Below are 15,269 nucleotides of genomic sequence, written 5' to 3'. Positions count from 1 at the left end.
TAGGGGCGAGTGCAGTGATCAGAGAGGAGCTCAATCAGCACATCAGGCAATTGTTTAAACATGTATGGGTGAGAAAAACGGTTATTTTAACATTTAGAGTTGCGCATAGCACCTTTAAGCTTAACAGATTTAGCGAGAAATGAAAGTATGTTGAAAGAAAAACAGCTCTGGGCCTGATGAAGATCTTATTAGTCGACTTTCCCTGGATATCTACCTGGGAAACTCAATGTCAAACTTCAGGTGTTCAACGGGCAGTGGGCTTGTTGAACCAGGAAGAATAGCTAAGTGAGAATTTGAAATTATTACCAAAAAATAATGATACCCCTGCTTTGTATCTGGTGAAAAGTCCTCATAATGAATGTGAAAAAGTCATGTGACTGAAACCCATGTATAGGCCCTTTTAGAACGTTATGATGTCATGTGAACCCAATCTTTTCCGGCTGATTAGTCCGGGTCACTTTGCCCTATAGACAGTTCGAACAGTTCCATGGTACTCGCCTGTAGATTAGGCCTGAGAGAAACATGAACTGTCTTTATTGATAACTGTTTTACAGAGTGAGCTGTCAGCCCTGAGGTGTGCGCGGGACGAGTGTGTTCAGATAGATCGCTCTGTGGGCTCTTTAATGGCCGGCGCTGTGCCAAGTTCTCCTCTGAGGTGCCTCCAACACACACTCGTTTGATAGCGCTATCCACTTGTATAATTCGGGTTATGCAATGCCGGGTGAATGGCCACCCCATATTGTGCACTGATGCAGATGAAGAGGAGGGGCTGTGCTGAAGACAGGGGCAGAACAGTCAGCCTGGGAAGTTGGGACACAGATTTAGATGAAAACACCAAAACAGCGTGTACAGTGCCGGTCTTTTAGAGAAGTAACAGGATGGTGTTATGCCAAAATCAATGGGCTCGGAATAATTATCCACAGGACATTGTTTGGTTGCTCTGACTGTTAGAGTTACATGAATCGTTGTCCAATTACCATTGTCAAACATCTACTGGTACTTTCGGAAAAATTGCACTATTGATCGCACTAAAAAGCCATGTCAGGACATTTTTCAGAGAGAAAAATACCCTGAGCCTCCCCACATATTTCAAACATATTTAGTTAATTTGATAATCATAACCTGCCAACATGCATCTTAACACATTGCATCATTGTATCTGGTGACTTCATGCTTGTGTTTTGCTCTCTGCTCATATGGGGGAGGCTGCTCATGGGAACGGTTCCCTCCGGGAGGGCAGCCGAGTGGGACCAGTCAGTGAGAATACCCATTATGCAGAATGCCAGAGCCCATACCCTCTGCTCATATCTTTGTCAGACAGTGAGTTTATTACATCAGCTGAGAGTGTCTCTTTCTCCCATATCCTTCTGGACTCATTACCCAGAACCCCGTGCACATTTGGGACGTGCAATGTTCCATGCACAATACACAAGCAGCATATGAAACTATAGAACATTACACAGAGAATCACTGGTATTACAATGACACATGTTTTACTCTGAGGGGGCTGTTGCATTTTACACTATGCCGTTTATCTGTTGACACATGGGGAAAAAATGAAATTGTATTCAGGCTTGGCAGAGAAAAGAGAAGGGAAATGTCCTGGGGCCTTATCGTTTTGTGATGTATCATAATATGTTTATGTCGCATCGTATTGTTCCAATGCCTGTATCACAATACTTATGATATTATACCGAAAGGCCCTATACCTGAGATTTGCATGTTGTGTTTGGTGACAGACCCAAATGTTTGATGTATGGGCTGTTTTGAGTATCGAGCATACCACGGGGCGTAGCCTAGCCGAGGGGGCCAGTTTTTCTCTCTTTTTAGACATTTTCTGGTGAACTATAAGCATGCTTAGCGCACACAAATAAAGAGTCAAAATCAGATCCTCCTGAATATTTTGTCTCATTCTGGTGTTAGAATATTGAGAAGATTGTCCAGTTGAAGTGAAAAATCAGCACTCGAAGCTAGGCACAATGGATTGTGTTAATTTGAAGAGTCTCCAGCACAAGTTGCGTCATTTCCTGTAATCAGAGTTGGATCTGTTAAAACGTGTGTATGTATCATGTTATGGTACTGATCTTCTCGGAATAGGCCACCGTTTTTACATACTGAGATATGTTCTTACCTTAGCTTAGATGAGTTGATGCTTGTCTGGTCTTAGTGCGTGCGCTCAGTCACGCAAATGTTGTTCACATTTAGCCTCTCCCAGCAAAGGTAAAGCTCCAAACTGGGGTGAAGTTAGAAGCTACCAAGCTGTTCCACGTTTCCCCTATTTAAATACAGTCACGTGAAACGCTACAAGATCCAAGTCTAGTTACACAAAATTAAACATGTCGATTTTCTCAGCGGATAAAAAGGGGTACTATATTGTGAGGCGTAATAACACCTGGAGCGCTTCCACGTATTATCGTCGGGTCATATATTCACGTCTGGAGAGAAAAAAGAACCGAAACTTGGCACCGCCTCCGACCAGAGCGTTTCGGTCGGTACCAAGTAGGTACCGTTTAATGGTACCCATCCCTAGAGAGCAGTGAGGGAGATGTTTTCCATTAGTGTGTTTTGGGGCTGTGGGTCGGAGCAGGGAAAGTTGCAAGCGTGGTTTTCTGGCCAGAGACACCATGAAAGACTCTCCAATCATCCCACTAACACTTGTATTACCCTCAGACGGAGTACGAAAAGGATTTATGAAGGCTAAAAAGTTACTTAGTTCTTAGTTAAGTCCATATATTATTTAAGTCCAATAAATGGAACTAGCAAAAAAAGTTTTGTGGCAAAACATTGGTTTTAAGTCCAGAGAATCCCCGTGGTTGGATTTCTTGGACTTATACCAACCACAACTCTTCTTTTACTTTTTCTTGCGCACCTTTCGAAATGTTTCATCAAACATCAGTCTGGTTTGTGACGTTTGAAAGTCAAATTTTATTAATTCAGGGTAAAGTATTCCCGTGACTGACTGGAGACATGTTTTCATTGATTCTTGTTCTTTATTGCATCAGTGTTGAAATAAACTAAATAAACTGCCTATTATTTTTTTTAGATGTTTGACTTTTGAGACCACATATTGGATTGTATATATCTATTTCCTTCCCCTGAGCTCGTGTGGCGGTGGAGTGAGTGGAGCTCTTATCTGTGGCCTGATATTGATGGTGCTGCTGAGCTCTCTTAGTGCTTCAAGTGTTCCTTTCCCTCGTGTGTTTACATTGGCTTAACTGGCAGTTTATGTGGACACCGAGATGAGCTGGAGCATTCGGAGCGGCACTCTCTTCTCCCCTTGACGCACAAGTGGATTTTTATGTGCTTCGTAAACACTTTTTCTCCTTCAGCTTAAAAAAGAAAAGAAAAAAAAACGCTGCCTCAGATGTCCCGGGGCTCTTGTAAAACGCTCCCAACTGTGGGCTTAATAGCGTTAAAATGAATATGAAATGGCAATGGAAGTGTGTTTAAAAGTTTGCCAAAGGAGGAATTGGACAGAGGAATTCTCAAACAAGTCCTTTTAAGATGATAGAAGCGAAGGATGGAAATGTTAGATTAGAGTTTCGAATCAGAGATGATTTGCTAAATGGTGAATGTGGAAAATAGCGTATTTCACTGAATAATAGAATAGAATACAACAATTAATTTCCTTTATTGGTGAACAACATGCGTGCTCGTGCTGCATGTTAAATTATACAACGCAGCGTGGCCAACAACTACTGATGGGACGATAAACAATAGTATTAATAATAGCGATAAAAATGCGTCAATTGATCGTTCGCCACATTTTATTATCATTGTGCAAGAAGATAATCGCTAAATCCATCAGACAACCAGTGCCAGTAACTTTACCAGAAGTGGGTATGTCTCCATGGAGATGTGACTAAAATCAGCAGTATTTAAGATTTCAGTAGATTAAGTTCCTCATCCAAATCATTAGTTGCATGTTTTGTATTGACGACAATAGTATAGTCCAAAATGTTACACTGTGTGCCTTTAAATACTTTATTTCTTACTCACATTTACAGCAGACAATGAAGAGGAATATTTAATAATTGCCCAATTTTAAACCATAGGCAAATATTGTGATTTTAAACCATAGGCAAATATCTTGATAATATCGTTGTAAAGCGTCTTTGAGTGTCCAAAAAAGCGCTATACAAGTCTGATGTATTATTATTATTATTAATAGAAATTATTTTGGCCAAGGTAATCGTGACCCCAAATTTCATTATCGTCCCATCCCTACCAACAACACAGCTTTCTCCCGAGCACTTTGATATTTCACTTTTTGGATGTTTGTGTATGCCTTGATTTTCTTTTTGAGGAGCCATAGGGGCTGGTGCAATGTGATTTGGCCAGCTTGGACTGCTGCCCCCCGACCCGGCAACGGACAAGAAGATGGATGGATGGATGGATGGATGGATGGATGGATGGATGGATGCATGCTGTCTGTGGATGCTATTCTGTTACTTTTTTAATATGTTTTGTATTACAGCCAGTTTGGCCCTTATGCCAAGTTCAACATCCCAATGTGGCCCTTGCATGAAAATGTTTCCCCATAGCTGGCATAGAAGGATGCAGTATAACCATAAAGTTCGACATTGCGGCTGATTATAAGTATTTAAAGGCTGTGTTTGCAATTTCCACATTTCTTGTTCGATTTTACTCTGCAACAAGAGGTGCCCGAACACAAAAGACAAAAGCATTTCAATCCAGAGAGATGAGACAAAGTGAGCTGCGATTAATATTTTAATGAAAGGATATATTGGCACTTTAGACCCCGCTAGGAATCGATAGTTTCAGACACTGAGCACCCTCTCCACAACGTCTTCCAGCTCCTCCCCACTGGACACAGATACCGGACACCTAAATACAATCGGGCCCCTCATAACTGGAGTTTGTCTCATCAACAAGCTATCTCGGTCATTTATTTGTCAGACCTTGTTTAATGACTTCTTTGTTGACTTCTGTGCACCCCTTTTGTGGTAAATGTTGAATGTGATGGTGTTGACCTGACAGGCCGTGGAAGAATCTAATGAAGAGGAGAGATGTTTGACAATCTCTGCTGCTCCATGAAGATGGGATAGGGCTGCAGCCTATATGTGACATGCTAGAATGAGGAGGTGGGAGAGAGTGCATTCACAGAATTTGAATAAGTCGAGAGATGATTGTTGAAGAGGCCGTTTTGATTGGCTGACAGTTGTAGCAGAAGAGTGACAAGAAAGAAGAGGGAGAAAGGAGGAAAAGTTAAAGCAGTACTAAGTAACGTGTTTACCTAAATAAAGCCTTTCCGTAGTCCCTGTGGGGGTAGTACAAGTGTTAATGGGATGATTGGCGGGTCTTTCTTCTCCCCCTGGTGTCTCTGGCCAGAAAACCATGTTTGCAACTTGACTGCCACCGGGCCGGAGCCACCAATACACACTAATAGAATCAGCTAACAGGCTAGCGGGCAAAGCTAACTCTGGGCTAGCGTCACTTTAAACAGTATTTACAGCCAAGTTTGAGTGAAAATAATATTTACATTGTATAATTGTATGTACAATATCACCCTCCTGCAGTTGCGCTTATGGCCTCTAGGGGCAAGAGTTACTTAGTACTGCTTTAAATGCACGATGATCAATGATTATGCCAGTGCTGCAATTTTATTTTTGCACATTCTTTTCTTGAAACCAGCATCCCATTCATCAATTAAAATAGCAAATTTCAAACATTTATTTTTTTTAAAAAGGGCTTTAAATATAACAGCAGCATTATGTGAATCTCAGATGCCAACATGAATCTATTGTAACAGGAACTGCTCATCTTAACAATTACACAGTGCTTTGTTCACAGCGGGGGAGCAGGAAGCCGCCGAGTAATGTGCTCACTGATCAACGGAAGCAAGTAATGAAAGTGTCAGGAGCGGCGGATTACTCAAAAAACGCAGGAAAAAGAAGCCGCTTGTCGCTCCAATTCACTGACACGCGTACGCTCTCGCCGAAATGTCCAATTTTATTTTAGCTTAGCGTAAATACCGTCTTGGCGCGCTGGGCCCCGCCGTTTGAGCCGGCCAAGATGGGGAGGGAAGAGAGGCGACCACATAGAAGCCGATCCACGGGACAGAAGTATGCCTTTATCTTTTAATAAACCGTAAATCCAGGAGGCAACATGAAATTACGGCATAATGGCAGTGGAGAGTCCTCTGAAGACTTAATTGCCTTAATTATAGCGGTGCTGAGGAAAAGAAGGACTTGGGAGGAAAGTACAAGATGAAGAAAAATGCGAGTACAAGTACAAGTGTTAAAAAAAGACTGAGGGCAGGTGTATTCCAGGTGCGTGTAGTATTTATTTATTTTTTTTACATCACCATACGCAGATCCGAGTGGCTATATGGGAGGTGCCGTGGTGAGAACACTCTGTTTACGCGCAAGTAAAACGTCCGAGGTTTAGATCTTACAAGCTGGCAGACCTTTTTTTGGTCCACTAAACATAGCTTTCATTTTTCCCTCCGCGTCTAGACGGACTTTCAGTACTTTTCTGCTGCGGTTTTTCTGCAGTGAGAGAAGATTGTACCCTGATTCTCATGCCTGCGAGCCAGCGGGAAGTTTGTTTAGCCAGCAGTTGTTGCAAAGTACCTGTGAACACACCACGCGCGCTGCACAGTGCAGTCCGGCTTTGGCATCCTACTTCTTTTTTTTCTTTTTCTTTTTTGGGATGATTGACTTTGTAAGCTCTCAGCACGAGGACTAGTGAACTTTACTAAAAAAGTTATGGTTAGAATCCAAGGCCATCAGTTCATATCTGCCTGATGTTAATGTTTATTTCAGCTGCAATTATTTCTCACTATGAATGCTATTGCTTTCACAGCGGGCCGTATAGAACCCTTTCTGACATATTATTACTTAGGTTTAATAGGAAGTTGTTTACAAAAGTGCTGAAATAGCCTATGTTTAAAGACATTAAAGAAGCCAAGGAAAAACATGTATTGAAAGAAACAAGTTGTACATTAGTTATAGTTTATTAAGGCAGGCTGCAATCTTGATTCTAATCATTTGTTTTGAGTCTATTATATTGTTGAATATGGTTCAGCTTTTATGATGAGTTGAGAAACTAGCATTGGCAGCATTATTGAGGATGTGAAAGGTTCACATGGCAGAAGTGCAGTGTGTGCAAGAGCAATTTACAACTGGCTTGTATGAAAAAGAAGAATCTAGCTGGTTCATCTCTGTAAATAAGGTTGGACTGGATTATTATTATAGCTGGTGGTCATAAAATATGGCAGTAACCGTTAACTACACACATGGGGGGGGGGTCATTTATAAAGATAGGTGCTGAATAGCGGGTGCAATCTGGAAAATATCACATAGCTTTTTGTGGGCGCCCTTATTTAATATGTGACATGACATGTTTTTCAGAATTAGGGCTCCAAATCAGATATGTAAATGTGAGAATGCTGCAGGAGTAAAAAAAACGCATTAATTACTCTGCTGCTGATCCGCTTTTGCACATGCTACTCATTTTGCACATGAGCAAACGCTTAAATGACCCCCGAGGTTGACTTACTAAATCACATAAATGAGGCTCAGTAAAAGTCCTAAGGCAAGACAAATTGATTCATAGAACACAATGAATTGTACTTTGTGTGTTGTCAAAACCACCATGTATCCTAGGATTAGTGGAACATTTCATTATAAGAAACCAATAATAAACTAATCAATTTTACACATGAAAGCATTTGGACACTGAAGATGCAGAGAAGAGACATGACAGTTGAAGGAGTTGTTCTGTGGCTTTCCGGTCGACTTTTTCTACACCCTTTTGCCTCGTGTATGAGGCTAGTTGCTCACAACATGGTGGATACATGGTGGAAGTAATTATCAGTGCTTCACAGATTATGTATTGTGTTTTTTTCCCCTGCATTTTCAACACTGTATGTATGATTCTCACTGAAGGTGTTAAAAGTGCAAAGCAGTACAAAACAAAACATAACTCCATATGTGTTGATTCGTAAATGAATGCCTTCAGAGACAATCTACAATGTAAATAGTCTTTGAACAAAAGAAAAAAAAAATACATAAAAAAGTGTTTCCAAACTTTTGACTGGTTGTGTAAATGTCTTTCTTTTTTTCCCACTCTAAGCACAACATGCGTTTTGACATTGTGTTTCTTGGAATCCCAACCGTCTGAAGGCATTTCTGACTTTTACAGTTTGAGTCACTTAGCCTGTCCCAGACCATAAAACCGCATTACCACACTGAAATATTTCTCTGTTCTGCGTGTGAGGCGCTTGTACCTCTTCATCGCGCTGGGAAGGAGATGTGTCATGTCTTTTTTGCGAGCTGCAAGTTGGCCCGTGGCTGCATTTTTGTTGTCGTCAGGCAAGCCCATGCACTGCATCACGGGCCTGTCCCGGAGTGGAGAGACTCTTTGGAGGGAGATCTCTTCTTTCTTGTGAGAGCGTCTTACCAAGAGCTATTAATTATTAACCGCGAGAGCTGACATCAAAGCGGCAGGCTTGAGCTGAATGAAAAAAGGGCCGGAGCTGCAGGAGGAAAGTGGGTGAGAGGGAAAAGCCCACCTTCAACTCGCAGCGCTTTTGAACTTTCTGAGCACGAAAGTGAAGAAGTGGTCGTTGAGTCAAGGAGAAAGTCTGTGTCATGTTTGGATTTGAAGAATGTGCGGTGATGGTGATACTGTCATTCATCGGCCAGTGCAATAAGTAACTATGTTATTGGCTCTGAGCAAGGAACGTCACATAGACCCATGATGCTAACTTCTGAGGGCAGTGTCTGGTTAGCCTATAACCATTAGCATTAGCCATCGAACATTGCAAATTATGAATGACCCAGATGTTTTCAGCAGTTCAACCCATCGACCACATTTGGGTGAGGTCAAAATTAGAAATCATTAGTGTATAGTGAATCTCGACACCTCCACTGACAAACAGGAAGTGGGATGAAAACATTCCGAGTTAAATGAATCACCAAAGTGAATCAGGTGTGTTGAGTCATTTGATTCAGTGAGTCAGTTAATCTCCTGTTAAAACCAATGAAAACAGGCTCATCAAAAACAGTAGCCTCCACACATAATAAAATCCCACTTTTGTTTTAATGATTGTAATCTGGTGCTATAGAGTTCGGGACTGTGATGTCATATCGCAAAGCATTATGGGATTAGCAGTAACTCAGCAGCTAACAGAGTTGTTCTGCACTTTTTATACTGTTTTAAGCTAATGTCAGGCAATAGAAATGTATGCTAACAGCTGCAAAGATGGCGGATCTCCATGGTAACTCTATTTTACAATGTGAAACCACGATTTTGGGATTAAATGAGTTTTATCTATTTTTCTCTGGTTCAATTAGACTTCAGCGTGAGGCTAGCTTAGCCGTTTGTACATTTGATTGATATCAGCGCCTCCGATTGACGTCAACCACAGAGTGATTCATTATGGAGCCGCATACTTAAGAGTGCGCTAACTCTTGTGTTGTTCAGAAATATTCAAACTCTTTTACCATAACGTTTGGTGTAGTATCTCTCTTAATGTGACAATGGGTGGGGAAAAAAATAAATACTGGCTGAATCGGTAACGCTAACGTATTTAAACTGCACAAAATGAGTGAACGAGTTAATGGAGGAGGTGAATCATGACTCTTGAACTTATAAGCCGCAACTTTTTGTTTGGGCTGCACCATCTATCACCGAATTATTGTTATCGGAATATTGCAAAATCACAGAGCCTCAAGTTTAGCCTTGCTTTGGTCCTGATTTAATACTTTTGATAAAAAGACTAATTGCTCTGGCTTTTTTTTTTTTGCTCTGGCTTTTTATTTGCATTTAAGGGGACAAAATATGATGAAATTGATTTGGAAAAATAATCAAATTGTTATGGCATTTTTTCAAGGCAGTTGCTGAATATTGCAATATTTTTTTCATATCTTTTGTAGCTCCGTTTGATTAAGTTTACACATGTGAGGACCACAATGTTTGTCCTGTGTGGTCGCTGAAATAATCATCATAAATCACCTATAAAAGCTGTAGTCGTAACCTACTTGATAACTGAGACAATAATAAATCAAATTGAGACATGCGGTGCCAGCTCCACTTGTCATGTTTATGCGTTTTGATTCTCATTCACAGTGAATGGTGCGACAAAAGCTTTTTATAAGGTTGAATCTAATTTCCCTCGTGCCGCAACATGTCCAGGCAGCGATACAGCCGCGGCGCTTTCTCTGAAGTCACATACCTGCTCCGCTCCACTACTACTCCACTTCTGGATGACAGCTTGTGGCATTTCTGCTTTTGAGGAAAAACAAATTGCACCTTTGACACTTAATCGCTGTCCTTTTTTTCTTCTCTTTTCTTTTTTTAAGGAAGGCATTAGCAGAGTGGAAAACAATCCTCCTTCAAGAGCGTAATACTAGACAGTGCACTCCGGCGGATGTCATAGAAAGCATTTGGAAAAGATCTTTGGACACGCAGTACATGGGAAACGGCACCAGACATGAGCTCGATGAAACTTAACACAGTGTCGATAAAGACTTGTGTGATAGAAATATAAAAGGAGGACATTTTGTTGTATCTGATTTATGAAAATACACAGCTTTTGGAAGAATGTGTAGACAGTTGTGGTCAAGGGTATCCTCATATAGACTGCTATATGGGCAAATATTTTCACCCACTACAGCTATAAAGGAAACCAGAAAGATTTGGGTGAGGACACTTGAAGATGAACCACTTAAATTCGTCCTATGAGTCTTATCTATCTGACATTTGAAAATGAGTACCCCAATACTTTAAACCCAGTATCCTGTTCTAATACTTTAACTTGAGTACTTTTAGTCATTTTCCCTTCCATCTGTACTCATAAGTGTAGTACTTCTTCCTACACTGTCTCTTCTTAGGATACTCAATGATGTCAAAGTAATATTGTTGAAAATGTCTCTATATTTTGGCCATAGATGAGAGAAAGTGTGCCTCCTACACACACCGCCAGCCCCATTTTGTGTGTGTGCGTGTGCGTGTGCGTGTGCGTGTGCGTGTGCGTGTGCGTGTGCGTGTGCGTGTGTGTGTGTGTGTGTGTTGGAAGATCGGTGACACTGTCCAGCCCGGTCGCACCGCTGTAACATCGGCACTTTGATCTCTCTCTTCCCTTTAGTTATGAGCAGCCCTGGCCGCAGACCAAGGGCACTGAATAATTCCAGGATACGCTCCTTCAGATCACATCCAAGCCAGTGCGGTGAGACTGTCTGAGCTGTGCAAAAGATAAAGTGTTTTTTTTGTTTTTTTTCTCTCACAAGAGGGGAAACCAATTTGGATTCTGCATGGAGAAACTTTTGCAGATCCAAGCGTTTCCTTTATCTTTCGCCTGATATAGCTGGAGCCTTCAGAAGCTCGCACATAAAAGAGCCCCTTGTGTATAGCGCGGAGTAGATACAGTAGCAGTCCTTGACAACTTACTTTTCAGTAGAGCTGAATTAGATTTAAGGGAAGGACTCGTATAGGATAGCAGTGCATCGCTTGCTTCTCTTGTGATAAGTGATAATCAGACGCATATTTGCTGGGATGACCTCATGGCACAGCTATGGGGGCCACATGTGAGCCACAGCGTGCTATCAAGTCAGTGTTGTTGTGGCTTTCAATGGAGTGGGTGAATGCGGAGAGGAGAGAGAACCCCCTCTAGTGGCTGAAGTAGGAAATGGTTTATAGAAGGGCAGGAAGAAACTGGGTGACTAACTCTACAACTGTGTGTGAATAAGACGAAGAATGTGCACTTTAAATAAGCGATTGTGGTTTAGAAATGTCCTTTGAAGTAGAACTGTTTTTTTCTGTGTTTGCAAAAAATCCAAACAACACAAAAAACAAGACACAATCTTACTCAATATTGCAATGTTTTCTCATCCTCTGTTTAGACTCTGCACCATCCGCAGTTGTTGTACTCTACAGCGAGACAATCTGCTTAAAACCATTATGTCCCGTGTTTGTTTTTCCAGGCGAAGCGAGCTGTGCAGAGGGGTGCGACGGCTGTCATCTTTGACGTGTCTGAGAATCCGGATGCCATCGACCAGGTTAGTGTGTTCCTCCCCAGACGCATTCACGCAGCTCCTTCGCTCACGTACACACACACACATACACACGCACACACACTCTGTAGAATGTAGAGTGAACAGAGGTAGCATAGACAAAAATGTAACTGTAAATGAATATTTCCCATGTAGAAGGCAGTGATGACGGAAATACGCACTCAGTAATAGCTGTGAGGTGGTTGGTAGTTCTCCTTCAGTACTGAGTATATTATGGATGCAATAGAAGCCGACTGTAGAAGACAAATTGTGAAATAATGTGTAACTTCTGATATTTCAAACGATTGCACCATATGTCTGTGGTTTCCAAACTGTGGTACGAGCACTTCTTCGTACTCTTATCTGCATTTTGGAGTTTATTCTTTCTAATAATAAAGCATTTCATTTACTATGCTTTGGTAATGCATTTAAGTATGGTGTTTTTTTCCTGCTTTTGACATAATTATGTTGAGATCTATTTTACACCTGTTTTCTCCATGATTGATCTTGTTCCACCAAGGCCGTGGGAACCCAGGGTGCTGAGGGCACTACAGCAACCCCTGGTGGATCGTCTATGCATTACAGGCAATATTAAATAAATAGAAAATCTTGCCTCTCAGCACCCCCTAGCCAAAATATCCTCCCACGGCCCTGTGTTCCAGGCTTTCTGGGAGAGTCAAATATTTTACGGGGTGGTACTTGGTGTGGAAAGTCTGTGAAACCATTGTCTTACAGTATTAGGAAAAGTAGAAATTGCGTCGACACAAACCTTTTGTCACTTTTTACTCCCAGTGGGACCAAATCTGTAACTCAAAGCAACATGATGGATTCTACAGAACAGTCTTTCTCCTGTAGAGCTTAACTATAGGCCACGCTAAAGCGACTCTCAGAAGTGCAATTTCTTCAGAAAGTTACTCAAGGTAAATGCACTTGAGCAAATGTCACTGATTACCCACCGCTGAGCATGGAGTGCCTTTCACGTGCCCTGCCCTTATGTTCAGTCAAGCTCTCAGCCCCTTTGAGCTCTCACTTGTGCAAAGGAGACGGGAGCGAGACCGAAGGCTGAAAATAGACATGGCTTTCACTGCTGTGTACCTTGTTGAGCTCATAATTGCGCAGGTAGCAGGCGTGAAAGCACATGACCTCATCTCTAAAGACTTAAGTTGTGTCTGAAAGTTTGAGAACAAAGTTGTAAACGCAAAAAAAGAAACGCACACACTCGCTTTTCTCAGCGCCACATTCTTCCAAATCTTTCTCACATAGAGCACATAATACGTCGGGCTTGTGTGTCTTTGTGGCAACAATTCTCCCGTGGTATTCATGTTCGCAGCGCCAGGCCCGGACTTGCAGTTGCGTTTCTTCCTTGGTCTCATAGCTCTCTCTCTCTCTCTCTCTCTCTCTCTCTCTCTCTCTGACTCTCTCTCTCTCTCTCTCTCTGACTCTCTCTCTCTGACTCTTCTTGTGTGCTGGCGGCTTGTAAAGCGCGGAGGAGCTGAGAGATAAAAGGCATTGCGAGCGGACCACATGAAAGGCAGTGCTGGGCGGCTGTGTTAAATTCCCCTGAGAGGCTTTTCCAGTCAGGGCGGCTCAAGCAGTGCAGACAGCACCCACAAGGCCGAGGGGCAGGATGGGGAGGAGGAGTCATGCCAGTCATCAAATTATTAAGATAGAGTTAATGAAGACATCTTCTTTTTTTCTTTTTTTTTTACTTTCCCGCTCTTGACTTCTTCCTGATTACTCATTTAAACTTGAGAATAGCTGTTGCCTTTCCTGTGATGGTATTAATGTAGCTTTCAGTGCTGATGATAACAGTTGCCATAGTAGTTATTAGTAATTGTTTAATCTCTTAACCCCCACCTGAACCAAGCTCAACAAGAAATATATATATAGATTTTTTTTTTTTAACTTTCCCGCTCTTTATTTCTCATTTAAACTTGAGAAAAGCTGTTGCCTTTCCTGTTATGGTTTTAGTAATTGTTTAACCTCTTAACCCCCACCTGAACCGAGCACATTTTCTCCATTTCACCTTTACCCAAATCTAAAAGCTTTGTGGAAAAAAGCGTCAAAATAGCGACAAAGCCGAGAATGAGGATGAAAAAGTCACACAAAAAGTGACACAAGAACGTAACCCTATTTTTTGAAGTATCAAGAAAAAGTGATGAAAAGTGACAAAAAATGTATGAAAAAGTGACAGAAAAGTGTCGAAAAAGTGACAAAAAATGTATGAAAAAGTGACAAAAAAAGTAACAAAAATCAATGAAACAAATGACAACACAGCAACAGCAATCCTTCTAGATGAGTTTTGTAGGTCTTAGCTTTCAAATGAGGCTGATGAAATGCACTCACTTAAGTTGGGTGCGGGGGGGGGGGGTTCAGAAGTCGTAAATAGTGAGAAATTGAACCATCAGAAACAGTCCGGAAGAAGGTGGATTTGTACTTGTAGAAAGAATGCAGCCTGCATTACTATTGGTGCTGTATTAGTAACAAATAATAGTAGTAATAGTAATAGTTGTAGTATTGGGCTGCATCATCTGTGTAAAATTCCTTTTCATAGCTCCTTTGTTATGTTACCTTCAGGATTATAATATCTTGTAATAGAAGTAGACAGCGACAGGAGTAGCAGCAGTAATAAGTTGCTCAAGGAGTTTTTGAGCCCAAATTCTGTGTCCTCTCTTCTCTCCCTTTCCTTGACTTCAATACAGAAATACAACAGCTGTAATTTGCATTGCCGTCTCCTTTGTCAAAAGCCCTAGATCTCTACGCTCGATGGCAGATCAAACGACCCAGTGTCTATACTTTTGAAACCAGAACATCGCTTATTTTCACCGGGGAGCGCATGACGACAGCACACGAAATAGAAAAGGCGAATATCCACGGTATTTCCCTTGGGCTTTTCAAATTACAGATTCCGAGAGAGAACAGAGACAAGAGGAGGAGACGCGGCAGAGGGACACCTAACCACAGTTTCCATGTCTTCAGCCCCGAGGAGAGAGAGAGAGAGAGGGAGAGAGAGAGAGAGAGAGGGGGTCAAAGTTCCCGGTGTTGTTTGGTGGAGAACGCGCCCGCAGGCTCTGTGTGTGCACTCGAACGTCCCATTCTTCCCTTCACCTGGCTGCTCCCGGCATCTCCTCAGCCAGCGGTGCAGAACGAGCTCACTTTCAACTTGTTACACTTTAGCCACGTTATTCACACTGCGATTGAAGACAGAGGGAATCGTGGTGGGAATGAACGGTGGGGGAGCTGCCGGGG

The 15,269-nt window shown here is 41.9% G+C and overlaps 1 protein-coding gene across 2 annotated transcripts in view; it reads left to right on the top strand.

The window, feature by feature from the left end:
* The window catches only part of znrf3 (zinc and ring finger 3), an 82,806-nt gene that overhangs the window by 56,907 nt on the left and 10,630 nt on the right, over positions 1-15,269 (top strand). For both annotated transcript variants that reach the window (XM_079571728.1, XM_079571727.1), the window contains exon 3: positions 11,952-12,026. In XM_079571728.1, coding sequence (XP_079427854.1) covers positions 11,952-12,026 — 75 coding nt within the window. The remainder of the gene's footprint in view (positions 1-11,951; positions 12,027-15,269) is intronic.

The sequence above is a fragment of the Gobius niger genome (assembly GCF_951799975.1).
Source record: "Gobius niger genome assembly, chromosome: 1".
In the NCBI taxonomy this organism is placed as follows: domain Eukaryota; kingdom Metazoa; phylum Chordata; class Actinopteri; order Gobiiformes; family Gobiidae; genus Gobius; species Gobius niger.
The sequence above is the reverse complement of the archived record's forward strand: the minus strand, read 5'-3'. Positions and strand labels throughout refer to the sequence as shown.